This window comes from Mus pahari, chromosome 2 (assembly GCF_900095145.1).
Source record: "Mus pahari chromosome 2, PAHARI_EIJ_v1.1, whole genome shotgun sequence".
NCBI lineage: Eukaryota > Metazoa > Chordata > Mammalia > Rodentia > Muridae > Mus > Mus pahari.
The window spans coordinates 142,980,894-142,998,084 of NC_034591.1; the positions used below are offsets into that span (position 1 = coordinate 142,980,894).

Below are 17,191 nucleotides of genomic sequence, written 5' to 3' on the forward strand. Positions count from 1 at the left end.
TATACTTCATACACCCCACAGTGGCTAACCCCTATACTTCCTACACCCCACAGTGGCTATACCCCTTTGCTGTGCTCATTGCTGCTGGACTGAAAGGGGTATTCTGATCTAAAATATGCCTTTTTTTTAAGCGTACCCCCAGCCGCTAAGAGTCAGGAATACTTTGTCTTCAACTGGTACAACCCAGAAGAAGGCATCAACAGACAACTTACCTGGACTTGCCTTCCGCAAACTTCAAGAATTCATGCACCATCTTTGATGAATCTCTGCACAAGGACCTGGATGAGTGTCAGGTTAACAACCCAGATATTTCCCTTCTCCAATATAAAGATGATCTTCTGATTACACCAGAATCCAGGAAGAATGGCCAAAAAGGGACTCAGAGACTCTTGCAGACTCTGGGGGACATGGGGTATCCAGCATCAGCTAAAAAGGCACTGCTTTGCAAGACTGAGGTCACCTACCTCGGTTACATCCTGAAGGAAGGCCAACCATGACTCTCAGCAGCAAGGAAGGAGGCTGTTCTCAGTACTCCCACCTCCTGTACATCTCAGCAGGTGAGAGAGTTCTTGGGATCCACGGGCTTCCGTAGACAATGGATTCCAGGCTTTGCCAAGATGGCTAGGCCTCTATGAAACTAATGATTTTATCTGAACTCAGAAACAACAGAAGGTCTTTGAAAAGGTGAAAATGCCCTGTTGTCAGCCCCTGCTTTAGGGCTACCAGATATCACTAAGCCATTCCATGTGTATATTGATGCGCATGGACAGGTAGATAAAGGGGTTATGACCCAAACTCTAGGGCCATGGAAACAGCCAGTTGCTTATTTATCAAAGAAATTGACCCCAATGACAGAAAGATGGCCACTTTACCTGTGTATTATTGTGGCTATGGCATTACTACTTAAGGGTGCAGATAAATTAACTTTGGGACAGAATTTGACCATGACTACCTCCCATGCAATTGGGGGCACTAAAGCAGCTCCTGATCGATGGCTCAGTAATACCCACGTGACTCATTATCAGACTCTACTGAACGACCCTGGCCGAGTTACTTTCCAGCCGCCTGTTTCCCTGAACCCCTCGACTCTCCTACCGGATCCTGACTTGGACCACCCACTCCATCAATGTGATGAGGTTCTGGCTCAAGGACATAGTACCCAACCTGATTTGAAGGACTCTCTTCTGCTGGAGGCAGAGCAGACCTGGTTTGTGGATGGGAGCAGCTTCATCCATGAGGGTCATAGGAAAGTGGGGGTGTCAGTGACTACAGAAACAGGGGTGATCTGGGCTCAGTTGCTTCCTCCAGGTGCTTCAGCTCAGAGGGCTGAACTGATAGCACTAACACAAGCCTTCATCATGGGAAAAAAACTGGCTGTTAACATCTACATGGACAACCACTATGCATCTGCAACTGCTCATGTGCATGGAGCCATTTACCAGCAACGAGGGCTTCTCACAGCAGAAAGAAAAACAATAAAATATAAAGATGAAATTCTACAACTCCTTAAAGCCCTCTGGCTACCAAAAAATGGCAATTGTTCATTATCCAGGGCATCAAAAAAGAATGGCGCCAATAGCTAGAGGTAACAATCTGACTGACAAGAGAGTAGGTAGCCTTCTGGAAACAGCCATCTCTGTGTGGGCTACCATCCTACCTGAACCACTAAATTCCAATCTGCCAGAGCAACTGGTCTATACAGAAGAGATTAAATGGCCTATAAACCAGCCCATGGGTCAATGTCTAGCGGTCAGGTGGCAGTTGACTGAAGGTAAGCTAATACTACATATATCTTTAGCAAGAATCATTTTCAGAAAAATCCAGAGTCACCCACATGGGCATCAGAAGCATGGCAGATGCGGTCAGATAATCCAAAGTAACTTTCAAGGTTATACCAAGCACTCTTGAGGATAAAGTGACAAACTGTAAAGCTTGCCAACTGACCAGTACCCAGCAATCCCAAACATCCAGGCTCCCTCCCTCTCAACTGTGAAGTAAGAGACTGGGGGTCTATTGGGAAATTGATTTCACAAAGATCAAGCCTGGTAGGTACGGCTACAAGTATCTGCTGGTATTTGTGGACACTTTCTCTGGATGGACAGGGGCATTCCCAACTAAGGCTGAGACAGCAAAGGAAATGGCCAAGAAATTACTGGAAGATGTCTTACACAGGTATGGATTTCCTCATATGATAGGATCAGATAATGGACTGACATTTGTGTCCAAGGTAAATCAGGTTGTAGCAAAATTCATTGGGGGCAGATTGGAAATTCCATACTGTGCATACTGACCCCAAAGTACAGGGCAGGTAGAAAGAATGAATAGAACATTAAAAGAGACATTAGCTGGGGCTGGAGAGATGGTTAAGAATACCGACTGCTCTTCCAGAGGTCCCGAGTTCAAATCTCAGCACCCACATGGTAGCTCACAACCATCTCTAATGGGATCTGATACCCTTTCCTGGTATGTCTGAAGACAGCTACAGTGTTCTCATATGCATACAATAAATAAATCGAGAGAGAGAGAGACAGAGAGAGAGAGAGAGAGAGAGAGAGAGAGAGAGAGAGAGGAGAGAGAGAGAGAGACAGAGAGAGAGACACACACACACAGAGTGAAGGCAGGGACTGGTTGATGCTCCTTCCCTTTGCTCTATATTGGGTAAGAAATTCTCCTTACCAGATGGGACTAACCCCTTTTGGAATTATGGCTGGTATCCTAGCCCCCATTGTATACAACCTGCAGTCAGCAGTCAGTGCAGAACTGGAGGATGATGATTTAATATTTAGGGTCAGAGCAACCCAATGGACTCATAAGTATGTCTAGCCTAAATTACATGCCCTCTATGAAGCAGGCCCAGTTCTGGAACTGCCCAAGTTTTGACCAGGAGCCTGGGTCTATGTGAGGAGAGTTTGCCAAGGCACACTTGAATCCAGGTGTAAAGGACCTCACATCATCCTCTCGACCACACCAACTGCCACCAAAGTGGACAGAGTCACTGCCTGGATGCACTATACTCACACCAGACCTTCTAACCCATTCTCCACTAAGGAAGACTACCTGATTCCAGCTCCCAAATGGAAGGTTCGAAAGGACACCAACCCCTTCAAGTTAAAATTGACTCTGTCCTGAGTCTACTGTCCCTGCTAACGTATATATTGCAGCCCCTAACCCATACCAACCTTTTGATTTAGTCTGGGTGATTGAAAATCCCAAGACTGACTATTGTGCCCAACTGGCCTGTACAAAAGGACCAATCAGAACATCCTGGTTTCCGGGCTTGATTTTTGATTTGTGCCAGCTGGCCTACAACTCATGACCCAACACCCAACAGACTCCTCAAGATTCATTTCCTGAAAGCCAATGGGAGACTTTTTATATATGTTCTGTGGAGAAAAGAACTACCAAATGTGAGGGTCCCAAACAGGCGGTCCCTGTGCTGCCTCGGGATGTGAAACCTCCATCACCAGAAATGGAGAGTGTTAAAAGAAGATCTTATCACAGTTACCCGACAAGGAGACAGCTCCAAAGTACTGCTCAGGTTCACTGACAAGGGAGAACAAGCCAAGGGATAGGAAGTTGGGAAATCTTGGGGTCTCTAGCTCCACATTATCGGGGGTTACAATCCCAGGTTACTCTTTACACTCAAACTCCTAATAAGGCGAGTCATCAGCAGCAGTAGGCCCAATCACATTCTAGCCGCCCTACACCAGTATTAGTCTCAGCATCTTCTAGACCAACAACTACCTTACCACCAGATATCCAATGGCAGGGATCCTCTGTTCTAGAACTCCCCGCTGAACAACCAGAATCAGCAGCTCCCCTCTGGTCAATGATGGTAAATACGGTCCAGATACTGAATGCTTCCTAGTCCGAACTTACCACCTCCTGTTAGCTATGTTATAATGTTAGACACCACCCCCTTTTGTGAAGGCATAGGGTTAATAGCAGAATACAATGTTTCTGAAAGGGATTCTGCATGTAGGTGGTCTCAGAAAGGTCCAGCTTTAACCCCTCCAAACCATATCAGGACAGGGCATCTGCCTAAGAAAATTCCCCTCGTTGCATCAACACCTCTGCAATCGCGGACCATGGCCACAGTCCATTCCAAATGGGTTATCCCCACGGAACAGGCATGGTGGGCCTGTCAACAGGACTGACCCCTTGTGTGAACTGGGTGGTTCTTAATTCTTCTACCCCAGATGGGTTCTGTATCTTTGTTCAATTAGTGCCTTGCGTAACCAGAGGAAACAGTGCTGAGAGCATTAATAGGACAAACTTAGGGAGGCCTTATGAGACAGGAGAGAGACGCCATCTCTTTAATCTTAGCATTGATTCTGGGGGCAGGACTAGCTGGAGCCAGCCCTGGAATTCCAGGAAAAGAACTATAACAGTTTAAAGGCAGACATAGATGAAGAAGTTACCCAGTGCCTAGAAAGGTCCGTTTCCCACCTGGAGTATAACGTAGATGCTCTAGCTGAAGTGGTGTTACAAAACAGGTGGAGATTAGACCTAGTGTTCCTGCAGCGGGGAGGGCTCTGTGCCACCTTACACGAGGAGTGCTGCTTCTATGTCAACCATTCTGGAGTTATTCATGAGTTATTGGCTAAGGTCAGGGAAAGCCTGGAGAGGTGTTGAAGAGAATGGGAAGAATCCAAAAGTTGGGACCATTCATTATTTGATTCTTCCTCTTGGTTAACAGCTCTTATTTCCACCCTTATATGACCCTTAGTCATTCTTTTACCTCTCCTTACCTTCAGACTGTGTATTCTAAACAAGCTTTTACAATATATTAAACAGAGACTGAGAACTATTCAATTAATGGTAATGAGATCTCATTATCAACAAATTAACCACAAAAAAAATCCAGACCTCTGGGAGCCCAAGATTGGCCTCCAAAGCAACTAGTAAGTGGGAAATGAAGGAATTAAAGTAGCAGAATGAACTCCATTTTGTTTTTCAGACTTTGTTTAAGTTGACTTGTCCTCAGAGTAACGTGGCTCCCACTCTTGTGTTCTGAGAAAACCTATGAAATGTTCTTGGCAGTTACAAATAGGTATAGCCACTATGACCAGCCAATAATAACAGGGTGGGTCAAGAAAACATAAGTCGTTCTCATGTCAGGATGCTCCTTTTAGATGTGTGGTCCCTTCTGGTGGTTTGACAAGATGCTTGAACCAATCAGCCTAAAGGCCAACATTCCTTTACCCTCTTACCCAGTCATGTAACGCCAAGGCTTGGAAGTCCCTACTTGTGGTTTCTCCCTTTATAAACCCCACTCCCCTAGACATCAGGGCAACTCTCCTTTCCTGCTGCATCAGGAAGATTTTGTGGAGATGCCTGTCACCGTAACCAGACCTCACAGAAAGAGACACTGGGATATAGCAACACACCTCAGGGGGCAAAGTCCCCGGCTAAAACTGAAAGAGTCTTTTCCAAGAGAATAGAGTGTGTGTATTTCCCAGCTGTCCTCTAGCCAGGATGTACTGCAAAGCCTCCTTGCTTTGTGATCCTGCACAGAGAGGTTAAGTAACTTGCCACAGCCTAGGAGTAGAGGCTACCTGCTGTGGTGTGTACCTACTGAGAAGCAAAGAGTGTCAATGCCCAGCGGGTCTTCTGGAGCCCCACTGATTTCACAGCTCTCAAACCATCCATCCAGGGGTCAGAACGGGACAAGGTGGTGCTGAGTCAGAGATGGAGCATCTGGGGCATGGAATGAGGATCTCTTTCACCATTTACCGAGCACATACTGTGTACCTAAGCCTAGTTAGACCCTGAACCCGGAGGATCCCACGGATCTCTCTGAGCATCCCACAACAGACATCTATCATCTGTGTGCTTACAGGTGAGGATGCTGGGTGGGAGGGCACTGGCTCCCCCACAGCACCCAGTGGGGACTTGAAGTTAGCAGTGAGCATGCAGTCTCCCAACTTCTGCTGGCAGAGCCACTAGTGAACTGGACCTGCTTCCTCCTCTGGGAGCTGGGAGTTGGGGACAAGTGAGGTAGCCCTGGGAGATCAAGGTCCCTTCCAGACAGATGCTTGTGCACAGTGACACAGGCAGAGGTCAGAGATCCTGCTCAGATCTGCAGCTTTGCCAAACGTGTGAGTGCTCATGAGCAAGCATGAGTATGTGTGCATGTGCGTGGATAAGGTATGCGTGCATGTGTGTGGATAAGAAACATGTCCTGCGATGGGGGGGAAATAAAGGACTCTAGACACCTGTGGTTTAGCCTTGAGTCATAGTAACAAAAGTGAGGTCCCGAAGTCTAGGAAATTCTACCAAGATTGCCCTTCCTTAGATTGTACTTCTTCATCTAGGGTCCAATTACACATGTATATTGAAAGCCTCAGCCTAGAACCCACAGGGAAACACTGACTGGCTAAGCCTTTCAGGTGCTGGGAAGGACACCAAGGATCCCTGTGGTGTCCCTTACTCAGCATGGTCGTGTCTTTCCACAGGCCCAGCCTCCATGGCGCACTGCAAGACAGAGCAGGATGACTGGCTGCTGGCCCACCTGAAGTACCTGCTCTTCATCTTCAACTTCTTCTTCTGGGTAAGTGCAGGCTGGGCTGTGAAGATGGGAAGAATCCAGACTGCAGCTCTCTTGGAATCCAGGCCACCACATCTAGACTGAACTGTGTGCAACCTCATCTCTCTTCCCTGCCACCAGCACCAGCACACCATGCCCATGTTATCCTGACTGCCGAAATGATGTCCCCTCCCCATTGAAACCCACTTGCGTTGCCATGGTCTCAGGGCTGCAGTGAGACAGGGATGGTCTCTATGGCACCTGACACAAGTTTCCCACAGCAGCGTGGCCTCTGCTTTCCAGAGGTGATTGATTACCTGGCTAATTAGGAACAAAATGCAATCATTCCCCAGACGGCCAGTAGAGATGCTGCTTTTTATCCCAATTCACTTATTAAGACGATGCCTCACTCTGTAGCCCAGGCTGGCTTTGAACTGGTGACCTTCCTGCCTCACTCTCCCAACTGCTAGGCTTATAGAGGCTTGACACCGCACCTGGTGTTTGTTGATTGTATGTTTCATATTGTGGTCTCACTGGATGTGGGAAAGAGGGCAGGTTTGCATCATCAGGGATCCTGGCAGCTGTGTGTGCTGTGGCCCAGGGCAGCTTAGCTTAGATCTCTGAGTCTGTTTCCTTAGCTATAGTTTGGAGTTCACCCTTAGCCTCTAAGCCTGAAAATACTCCTAAAACATCATCGCGATGAGGCAGGGCTAGTCTCCAGGTACCAGGGACGAGATCATTACAACACACACACACACACAGGCCCCAAGCTCCTTCCTGGCCCAGACAGCAGCCCAGGATGGGTTTCAAAGCACAGGAACATCTGACAGCACCAGATACTGTGTGTTAAAATGACAGGCATAACGTTTGCTTAGATATGATTTTTGCTAAGTTCCTGTGAACAAAAAATAAAGCAACTTGCTCTGATCTTCCCAGGAAAGTTTTCTGGAACAGGGAGGCCCAGGGGTACAGATCCTGGATGATTAAGCTCTGGGGCTGAGGACTGACAACTAGGCCACATGCATAGATCTGACCCTCAGACAAATCACTCGGGGTGTTTAGAATTCTTGCTAAGCTTACATGCTCCTCCCTCCCTCCCTCCCTCCCTCCCTCCTTCTCTTCCTTCCTTTTTCCGATTTTTTCCCTTTTAAGGTTTTGTGTTTGTTTTAAGTTTGTTTGTTTGTTTGTTTGTTTGTTTTCTGAGACAAGGTCTCATACCAGCCCAGGCTGTCCCCAGACTTGTGGCAATCCTCTTAACCTTAGCTGGATGACAGACATGTGTCACCATGTCTGGGTCAAGGTTTTGTTTTGTTTTGTTTTTAAGATTTATTTATTTTATAAATATGAGCATGTTGTAGCTATAGAGATGGTTGTGAGCCTTCATGTGGTTGTTGGGAAATGAATTTAGGACCTCTGCTCACTCCAGTCAACCCAGCTTGCTCAGTTCCTGCTCACTCCAGCCCAAAGATTTATTTATTATTATATATAAATACACTGTAGCTGTCTTCAGACACACCAGAAGAGGGCATCAGTTCTCATTACAGATGGTTGTGAGCCACCATGAGGTTGCTGGGATTTGAACTCAGGACCTTCGGAAGAATGGTCAATGTTCTTACCTGCTGAGCCATCTCACCAGCCCAAGTGGTCAAGTTTTTTGTTATTGTTGTTGTTAAGACTTTTTTCCTGACCATACAAGTCTCCTGTGCCCACTCCAGATAATCTCCAAAGATTGACAAGCATCAGACAATGAATGCCCCACATCTTACAAGTGGGTTCTAAGGTACCTCAGTCCACAGAGGCGTAAACCAGCAGGTTGGTACTTGAAGTTCTAGACCGAGACGTCCGTGATCCAGGGCCATGCTCAGATCCCTCAAACTGAGCAGAATTTACCCGAGAGAATATTCAGAGAATATCTCTCCTCCCTACAGAGAAGGTCCCCTCCTATTGAAGACACCCCAAAGTCCAATTGTTGTGACTTTTCTGAACCTGGTCATAAGACAGAGAAGTGTCTGCATGCCTCCCATAGGGTCACCACAGTTCTGCCGTCCCTGAAGAACTACAGTGCAGGGCAATGGGGGAGGGGGGTCTTTCCACATCCTCCAGTCTGCTTTCCACTGCACCTCCAATACAGAAACTGACACGGAGCCCAGCCCAGCCACCCAGGCTGGAAGTTCAGTAAAACACAAAGTCCTGCTACACTACTGCAAAGCACCTCTTGAGTGTAGGTCCACACTACAAGACAGCACGGAGCAACAAGCCCAAGATGCCAGCCTGGTGGCCATGATGCCCAGCACTGAAAGGCTGCATAGATGCCCCTGTGACCTTCCATTCAACTTCAGCCGTCAGTGTCACTAGTACCCCTATTGTGTAGCTGGGGACCTGGCTCACCAAGTTCAGTCATTGATGGTTGTCTTGGTTACGATTCCATTGCTTTGAATAGACAACATGAACAAGGAAACTTACAGAAGAAAGAGTTTGTTTGGGATTTACAGTTTCAGAGGGTGAGTCCTTGACTATCATGGTGGGGAGTTTGGCAGCAGGCAGACAGGCATAGCACTGGAGCAGTCGCTGAATGCTTACATCCTGAACCCCAAGCATGAGGCGGAGAGACTAACTGGGAATAGATGGGCTTTTGAAATGGTTCTCCATTTTAAAACAGGTTTCGAAAAATCCATCCCCAGGGACAGACCTCCTCCAACAAGGCCACACCTCCTAATCCTTCCTAAATAGTTCCACCAACTGAGGAGCAAGTATTGAAACAGATGAGCCTATGGGAGACATTCTTATCAAACCACCACAACAATCCAGCTGCTAGGCAATTCATTTTCGTGTGTGTGTGTGTGTGTGTGTGTGTGTGTGTGTGTGTGTGTGTGTGTGAAATGCATATATAATGCATATATGAAATACATATAATGCAGGGTGATCACCATCTCTTCAGCAGCTTCCTCCATTCCTACCAGGACACTTAGAGCTTCTGGCATCATGACTTGCATAGAAAACAAGGAAACATTCACTGGAAACATCGCTTCTGAAGCTATCCTTGCCTGCATGAGACGTGACATCCTCTGAGACCTTTCTGTTTTGTCAATAGCCCTACCATCATTACATGCAGGTCACAGTCCTGAGTGGGCCACATTCCTTCATCTGAGAAAAGCAGAGTAGACCCCACTCTACTCTCGCTGGGCAGGACTCAGGAGCTCCCCACCCCACTCCACATCACCCAGGGCTCCCCCAGGCCTCCTTGGATTAGCTCTGGCCAGGGATCACAGATGCCACAGTTGACGTATCTCCTGGGTGACCCTGAAAAGCAAACATGCCCCGCTTTTCTATGTGGCTGCCAAGGAGATACTTTACTCCCCCCCTCCTCCCTGCACAGCTCCCATCATCCCTCTGTTCTCTAATTTATTATTTTAATTAGCTGCTTGGCTGTGTCAATAATCAAAACATCCCCGACCTCCCAGAAGCTCTGCCAGGCTATGGGAGGAGCTTGGAAATGCTACCTCAGCTCACAGCCTGTCCTGCCTTGAGGGGCTACCCAGAATTTGATGCTACAATTGGGGACCCCACTTAGAGAAACACAGGCAACTGAGGAGATGTCCAAGTGAGTCAGAGCACCTGCTGGGCAAAGCAGGAGGACCTGAGTTTAAATCCATAGCACTTACATGCAAAGCCAGCCGGGGAGGCAGGATGGATACAAGAGGATCACTGAGCTGGCTGCAGGCTAGCTCCAGGTTCAGTGAGAGATCCTGTCTTGTAGGAACAAGGAAGGCGTAGAGCATCCCATGTCCTCCTGTGGCCTCTTAGTGTGTGTGGGCTCGTATACCTTCACACACATCACACACACACACACACACACACACACAGAGAGAGAGAGAGAGAGAGAGAGAGAGAGAGAGAGAGAGAGAGAGNAGAGAGAGAGAGAGAGAGAGAGAGAGAGAGAGAGAGAGAGTGAGAGACAGACAGACAGACAGACAGATACAAAGAGACACAGAGAAAGACAGAGAGACAGAGAGATACAGAGAGACACAGAGAGAGACAGAGACAGAGAGAGACAGAGGCAGAGACAGAGACAGAAACAGAGAGAGGCACAGAGACAGACAGGGACTCACGCTGAGACTGGGAGCAGAATCATGGAAGACTTGAGCACCACCCGCAGGGGAGGTCAGAGAACACTCCCTCTTCAGACTCTCACTCTTCCTTTCTTCCTTCTTCTGTCTTTTCCTCCCCACCTTACTTTCCCCCCTCCTTCCATGATTCTTTTCTTCCTCCCCTAAGAACACTACCTGTACTCTAGCACTCTCCACAGTATTCTAGGGTAAATAAAGATTAAGAGGCACGCTTCCCCAAAAGAAAGATACCCAAGTATCCAAGGAGACTAACCCAATTTGTCTCCTCAGCCTGGTCCTAACCCCTCTACAAGAAAAATGGCCAGCAGACAGGGGCAAGAAACATTAATTGTTGCCCCAGGAGTCTGGCAGGCAGAGACTGACGTGGTCACAGCTCCTCACCTAAGCTCCTGCATGCCAGGAGGAGGTGGGCAGAGCATTATCAGAAAAAAGAGTACAAAGCTCTCCTGCAGAACTGCACACTTGTAATGGCCTTGGAAGATGTTAACTGGAATAATTAGCATAAGAAGGATGGGAAGGAAGGAGAGATGAGAAATAGGTACCTGATGAGTGGTGGTACAGTGTGTCTGGATACATGCTGTCAATATATCATATGTGTCATATATGTTACCTAATCATATATGTCTTACCAGGCATCTAGCACCTATCACCTTGACCAAGTCCACAGTCTTGTTCACTGGCACAGCCTTACTTCAGAAGCATTGACTATGAGTTCACGAGCAGTAGCCAGGGGCTTAGAAGATGGATCAAGAGTTGGCAAAGCACCTGCCATGCAAGCGTGAGGACCTGAGTTCAAATCCCCAGAACCCATGGAAAGTCAATCACAGCAGAGCACGGTCTGCAATCCTGTTACTCCTACATCAAGAGCAGGAGACAGAGACAGGGGAATGCCCTGAAGTCAGAGGGCCAGTTAGCCTGGGGTAGGCAGTGGCAAACAGAGACCCTTCCTGTCTCGGCAAAGTGGGAGAAGACCAACATCTGACCCAAGGTTAGCCTCGTGCCTCCAGACCCATGCTAAGGAACCACACTCACAAATAGGCACACACACACACACACACACACACACACACACACACGTATCATACCACACACAGAAAGATTAAGAATAATAGAATAGAAGGTAAAAAGTGAACACTTCCTAAGAGGCCGTTAGAGCCAGGGTATGAGAGAGGGAAACCTAGCCAAGTGGGGGAAATATTTAAAGGCCTCCATGCAAATGCAGGAGAGTCTGGGCTCTGTGTGGAGGTGCAGTTCAGTAAGGGGCCCAGCCCACCTCTGGGTAGAAGGAGCTCGAGGATGATCTGGGACCGGAGCCAGGGTAGACCGTACAGTGAGGACACGGAGGTGGGTCTAACAGCAAGTGGAATCAGCATGTAGACATCACACAGAGACATCGGTGCCCCTGCAAAGGCTGCTGGGTACACGGGTGGTGGTGGCATTGAGGAAGCTGCCCAAGGACCATTCATAAATAAGGAGCATGGTCCTTAGTGGGCCACCCTCATTCATGAGGGTGACCTTTCCAGAATGCCACCGAGCACATAACAAGCAGCCCTGCTCTGCCCCACCACCCCTGACACATGGCCCTCCACCCTGTGTGTTTCCTGCCTTTCAAAGCCACAGACAGTCCATTACAGGGGGCAGAGAACCCTGCCCAGGGCATCCTTCTTAGAAATCCCATAGCTTCCTGTGTCTCCAGCAGAGAAACCTGACCTGTGAAATCCTAACCAAAAAAAGAAAGAAAGAAAGAAAGAAAGAAAGAAAGAAAGAAAGAAAGAAAGAAAGAAAGAAAGAAAGAAAGACAAACAATCAATAATTGCTCTCACACCCTCTGCCTGCTTCCCTCCAGGCCTGCACCTGGGTTCCATCAGGCCTTGGGCAAGGATGGCTGCTCACGATAGGCTAGGAGCCCTGGATTGCCCAAAAAGCATTTTGCTAATGTTCCTTTTTCATAAATGAACAGTTCCGTCAATGACCTGTGTGGGTGACCCTCCTTCCTGCCTCTCATGTCTTGCTGTGTTCTTTGTCCATCTCATTCCCCATACACCCTGACACATACACACATACACACACACACACACACACACACACACACACACGCGCGCGCACGAACACACATCCACACACATAGTGTTTTCTGGTGCACTAGCAACAGGCTGAAAAATTCAGCTACTATTTGACAGAAAACCATCTCTGTCCTAGGAAGAACTGACACTACAGAACCAAGCTGATGTAAGTGACTGGGGAAACCAGACCTGGGGTCAGTGCTCTACTCCACAGTCCCTGCCCAGTGGCTTAATCTGCAAATAAAGACGCTGGGACTTAAGACTTAATTCTTTAATTTGTCCCGCCCCCACAGTTAATCATATAACCCAAAAGACTTGGCCCAGACTTTCTGGCTTCCACCTCCTGTGACACCTGGTGACCCATCCCAGTAATGAACATTTGAGAAGCATCACAGGCCAGTTGTGGTCTATGGGACTTCACAGCGCCATCTACTGGCGAGAGAGGGTAGGACGCTTGGACCTGTGCTGTGATTCTCAAAGGGGCACCTGGAAACTTTCTAAAATGTCCCTGCCTGGGACTTACTCCCAGGAGTGCTGATTAGTGCGGGCTTCTGATTTGTCATAGCTCCTCTGGTGATTATGCTGCCACAATTCTGAGGACGTGGAGAAAACTTGGAGACTTATCTGGACGTGTGCTTTGCCCATGGTGTACAGGCAGACTTCAGCCCTGGATCCCAAATGCATGATTTTATGCGTTAAATGACTCTTTTTGATTAGAGTCCAAGTTTCTCCATGTATCCCAGCAGATTACCTGTCCACAAGCCAGTCTGAGCTTATCCCTCTGAGAGTCCTAGATATGGGTGCTCATGTTACTGGTTTGGGGATGGCTGGGGCTCAGCATTAGCCTACCTAATTAAAAAAAAAATATGTGTCCATTTTGATACAGATTGTACCCATTAACTATCTTATGATGTTCATAATTTCTGCTTGGCAGTATCCTGTGCTTTTAGTTAATTTGTTTTGAAGGGGAGAGAGAGAGAGAGAGAGAGAGAGAGAGAGAGAGAGAGAGAGATTATTTCTTAGTTAATGTACTGTGTGTCTTGGACTGAAGTTTTTTGCTACACCATGTACAAAGCACACATCCAGATAAGTCCTTGCAAAGAAGTAGCTGAAGAGGCCTTTAAGCGATTAGATTAGAGCCACCAATCTAGTGAGACTCTCTCAACCTAAAAGATGAAGAACTGAGGAGCCAAAGACGTTACAGGACTGTCTCCGTGTCCAAGATGAATTGTTCAGAGTTGAGACCCTCACTCGAGCCTTTCCAGGCAATACAGTTATATAAGGGAATAGGGGGAGTTCCCAGTGGTCATGGAAGCTGATCAACAGGGGTAGCCACTAGTCATTCGAAAGTGTTGTTCAGCTCCACCCACCCAGACTCAGAACGTTCACAGGGATTGTGTGGAGCACAGATGCCCCTCCCCCATGGGGTCTCTGAACTGTGTCCTGGGATTCCTGACTCAAATTGTGATTTGTAGGCTATGTCATTGCTGTTATTAGTACCACTAAGAAAAGGTGCTGGCATGTATAGAGTAAGATAATATTCATCAAAAACTGCACCCTAAGGTTAGAGGGGTTACAGTAGAAGGGGGGACTGTGCCTCAAGCGGTGGAGGGGAGGTTAGCCTCTCCAGCTCCATTTAGCAGCACAGCCGTGGTCCTGTGTGGGGCCCTTATGCTGACATCCCTTGGAGCTGCCAATGGAGATAAAAGAGGGCTTGAAAGGGATCGTCCATTTGAACAGCAGAAGTGGAGGATCAGGCACACCCACTTTGTCGGATCCAAGCACAGTCCTGCCTCTGTCCTCAAAAGACCTGTCCCTGAATCTCAGTTCTGAAACTAACGGTGTCATCCCAGGCGCACTGCTATTCCCTACAAGCCTGTTTCCTTCCTTATCTGCCACGCAGAATAATATACCCTGCCCTGTCCTCCCCGGATGATTGTACTACTTAGACAAGAAACTGGCAGATTACGTGTCAGTCACACGATGTAAGTGCCTGGGGTGGGCTAATTCCTAAGAACCCCCAAGCTCTGCTCTCCCGAGGTCTGTCAGACCTCAGAACAGAGAACGGGAAGATGACCATGGAGTCACTGTGCTACAGATGGGGAACCTTTTACAGGGATGAGCTCCCCAGGTGTGGGCAGAAATGGAGTGGGGGAGGAGCAGACCCCTGTAGCTGTGACCACAGTAAGACCTCTAAGGAAGCCTCCATTATTCATCTGGAGGAAAGGACCCATTCTTCAATAGGGATCTGAAAACCAGAGGCAAGAAGAAGGTGGCCTTCCCAGGATCAGATGGCAGAAATTGTCAGAAGTCCCCAGGTTCTGAGCAAATAGCTCTCCTATTCCACGTGTGGCACCTGTAGTGTACACATGGTGCATAAATATATTCTTCTAAGCATCACCCTGCCAAAGCGATTCTTTGGCCTCATGAACCCTGGAGGCTGACTTCCTAGCTGTGCTCCGTGGCACTCTTCCTCAGCAGCGAGTGAGCAGGCTCCCATCCTAGATCCTTCTCAAGACCAAACTGGAATATGACGGGTAACTCCCTCTCCATTCTGTGCAGAAGTGTGAGGAACATGGATGCCTTTCCAAGGAGCAGGCACTGTGGACACGCCCCTAGCTCCGCATCGCTCCTGTGTCTGTCCCTCCTAGAAGCAAGACCTCAGGCAGGGCACTTTTGCTCAGTGGGCCTGTTTCTTCAACTGCTGCCCAAATGTGCATACGGGCCAGCATGAAAGGCCCTCTGGGAAATTTTGGGAGAGTCCCAGGGGCATGCTGAGGAAAAGAGAGCCCAGAACGGCATGGGGAAGACAAAGGGTCTCCATCCCTGGTCAGTAAGAAGTAGATATTTGGGCTCAGACTTAGACTTGAAATCCCTTTGCATCTGTGAGGGGACAGAGGCACAGGGTGGGGTGGGAGTGCTGGCAAGTCCACCGAGTACCTGAAGCCTTCATTTGCTTGTGTATAAACTGAAATCCCCCCTCCTTGAAGACTGATCGGCCTCACGTCTCTGCAGGTAGGTGGGGCAGCCGTCATGGCTGTGGGCATCTGGACACTGGTGGAGAAGAGCGGTTACCTCAGCATCTTGGCCTCCAGCACGTTTGCTGCCTCTGCCTACATCCTCATTTTCGTTGGTGGTCTTGTCATGACAACTGGCTTCCTGGGCTTTGGGGCCATCATCCGGGAACAGAAGAGCTGCCTCTCCACAGTGAGTACCACCCCCTGTCCCTATGTGGAAGCTGTCTTTCCACACTGAGTATTCTTCCCTAGAGAGTGAGTGAAGACCTGTGCTATGTGGGGGCAGAGAAGCATCCCACATGCCCCCCCCCCCAGGTTGGGCACTGAGGATACTGAGGAGCCAGAGCAGAGTGGCTGTCCAGGTATGTCGGACCTGAGCCAGTCCTCCTCTTCCTCTCTCCCTCCCCCTCTCCCTCCCCCTCACCTCTCCCTCCCCCTCACCTCTTCCCCTCCTCCTCCTCCTCCTCCTCCTTCTTCTTTGGATATGTGTCTATATGTTGTTTAATATGTACTTATGGCAGTTCCATGGAAAGGCCTTGTAAGGCTTAACTGATTTGATCATTTGTAAAGAGTATTTATTTCATGGCTGGCTGCCATGTTCTTCATGGCAGCTTCTTCCTGGGGGTCTGGAGAGACACCCATAGCATGTACCCAGGGTCAGGAAAGAGGCCAGGGAAGAGCCAGCAGGGACCCTGAGGCCGAGAACACCTCAAGCTCCACACACCCAGCTCTCTGACACCCTTTGACTGTGACTGACTCTGGCCTCTCTGTACCCACCCCAGACTAAGCCTAATGTTCAGAAGAGATGAAACAGACAGAGAAAACTGAAAAAAAAGTAAATAAATAAAGCTTAGGATTTGCGAGGAAGCCCAAGCTGCAGAATAGATCCAACTTTCAGAGAAGTCAGGCTGAGCCTGAAAGAAAGCAGGCGACAGGAAGAAACCTCAAAGAGCTCTTGAGTTGCCCCTACCCATCTGGCATCCCAGCCCCACAGTCCACCCCAGACTGTGCAGTTCTGTCTTGCACTCATGCTAGGAAGTGGAAGGCTGGGCTTGCAGTGGGGGAGCCTGAGGCCTGGCCCCTGCAGCAGCTCTCAAAGCAGCGACCTAGTTTTTGGCCTGGATATAAAAGCCGTTCTGTGCAGACCCAGCTGTGTGGCGCTCCCGTTATGAAGAATTCCTTCATTTGACTCTGAGGGAGAGCTCAGACCCAGGGTGCTGGCAGGGTACATGGTGATATGTAGGCTAAAGTGCTACAGGGACCAACCTCCAGGAGGTGTACTCCTCGGAGGCACCTTCCAGAGTTGGGCGGGGGGGGGGGGTGGAGCAGCCACAGCCTGCCTGGTGACCCTCACCATGGGCTGGCAAGAGCATGGCCATCCCTTGAAGTCCATGTGAACTGGCTCTGCACACACACACACACACACACATACACACACACACACACACACATACA

The 17,191-nt window shown here is 48.6% G+C and overlaps 1 protein-coding gene across 1 annotated transcript in view; it reads left to right on the plus strand.

Moving 5' to 3' along the window:
- The window catches only part of Tspan11 (tetraspanin 11), a 62,304-nt gene that overhangs the window by 21,716 nt on the left and 23,397 nt on the right, over positions 1-17,191 (plus strand). The window contains exons 2-3 of the mRNA XM_021191101.1: positions 6,459-6,553; positions 15,735-15,926. Coding sequence (XP_021046760.1) covers positions 6,470-6,553; positions 15,735-15,926 — 276 coding nt within the window. The 5' untranslated portion in view covers positions 6,459-6,469. The remainder of the gene's footprint in view (positions 1-6,458; positions 6,554-15,734; positions 15,927-17,191) is intronic.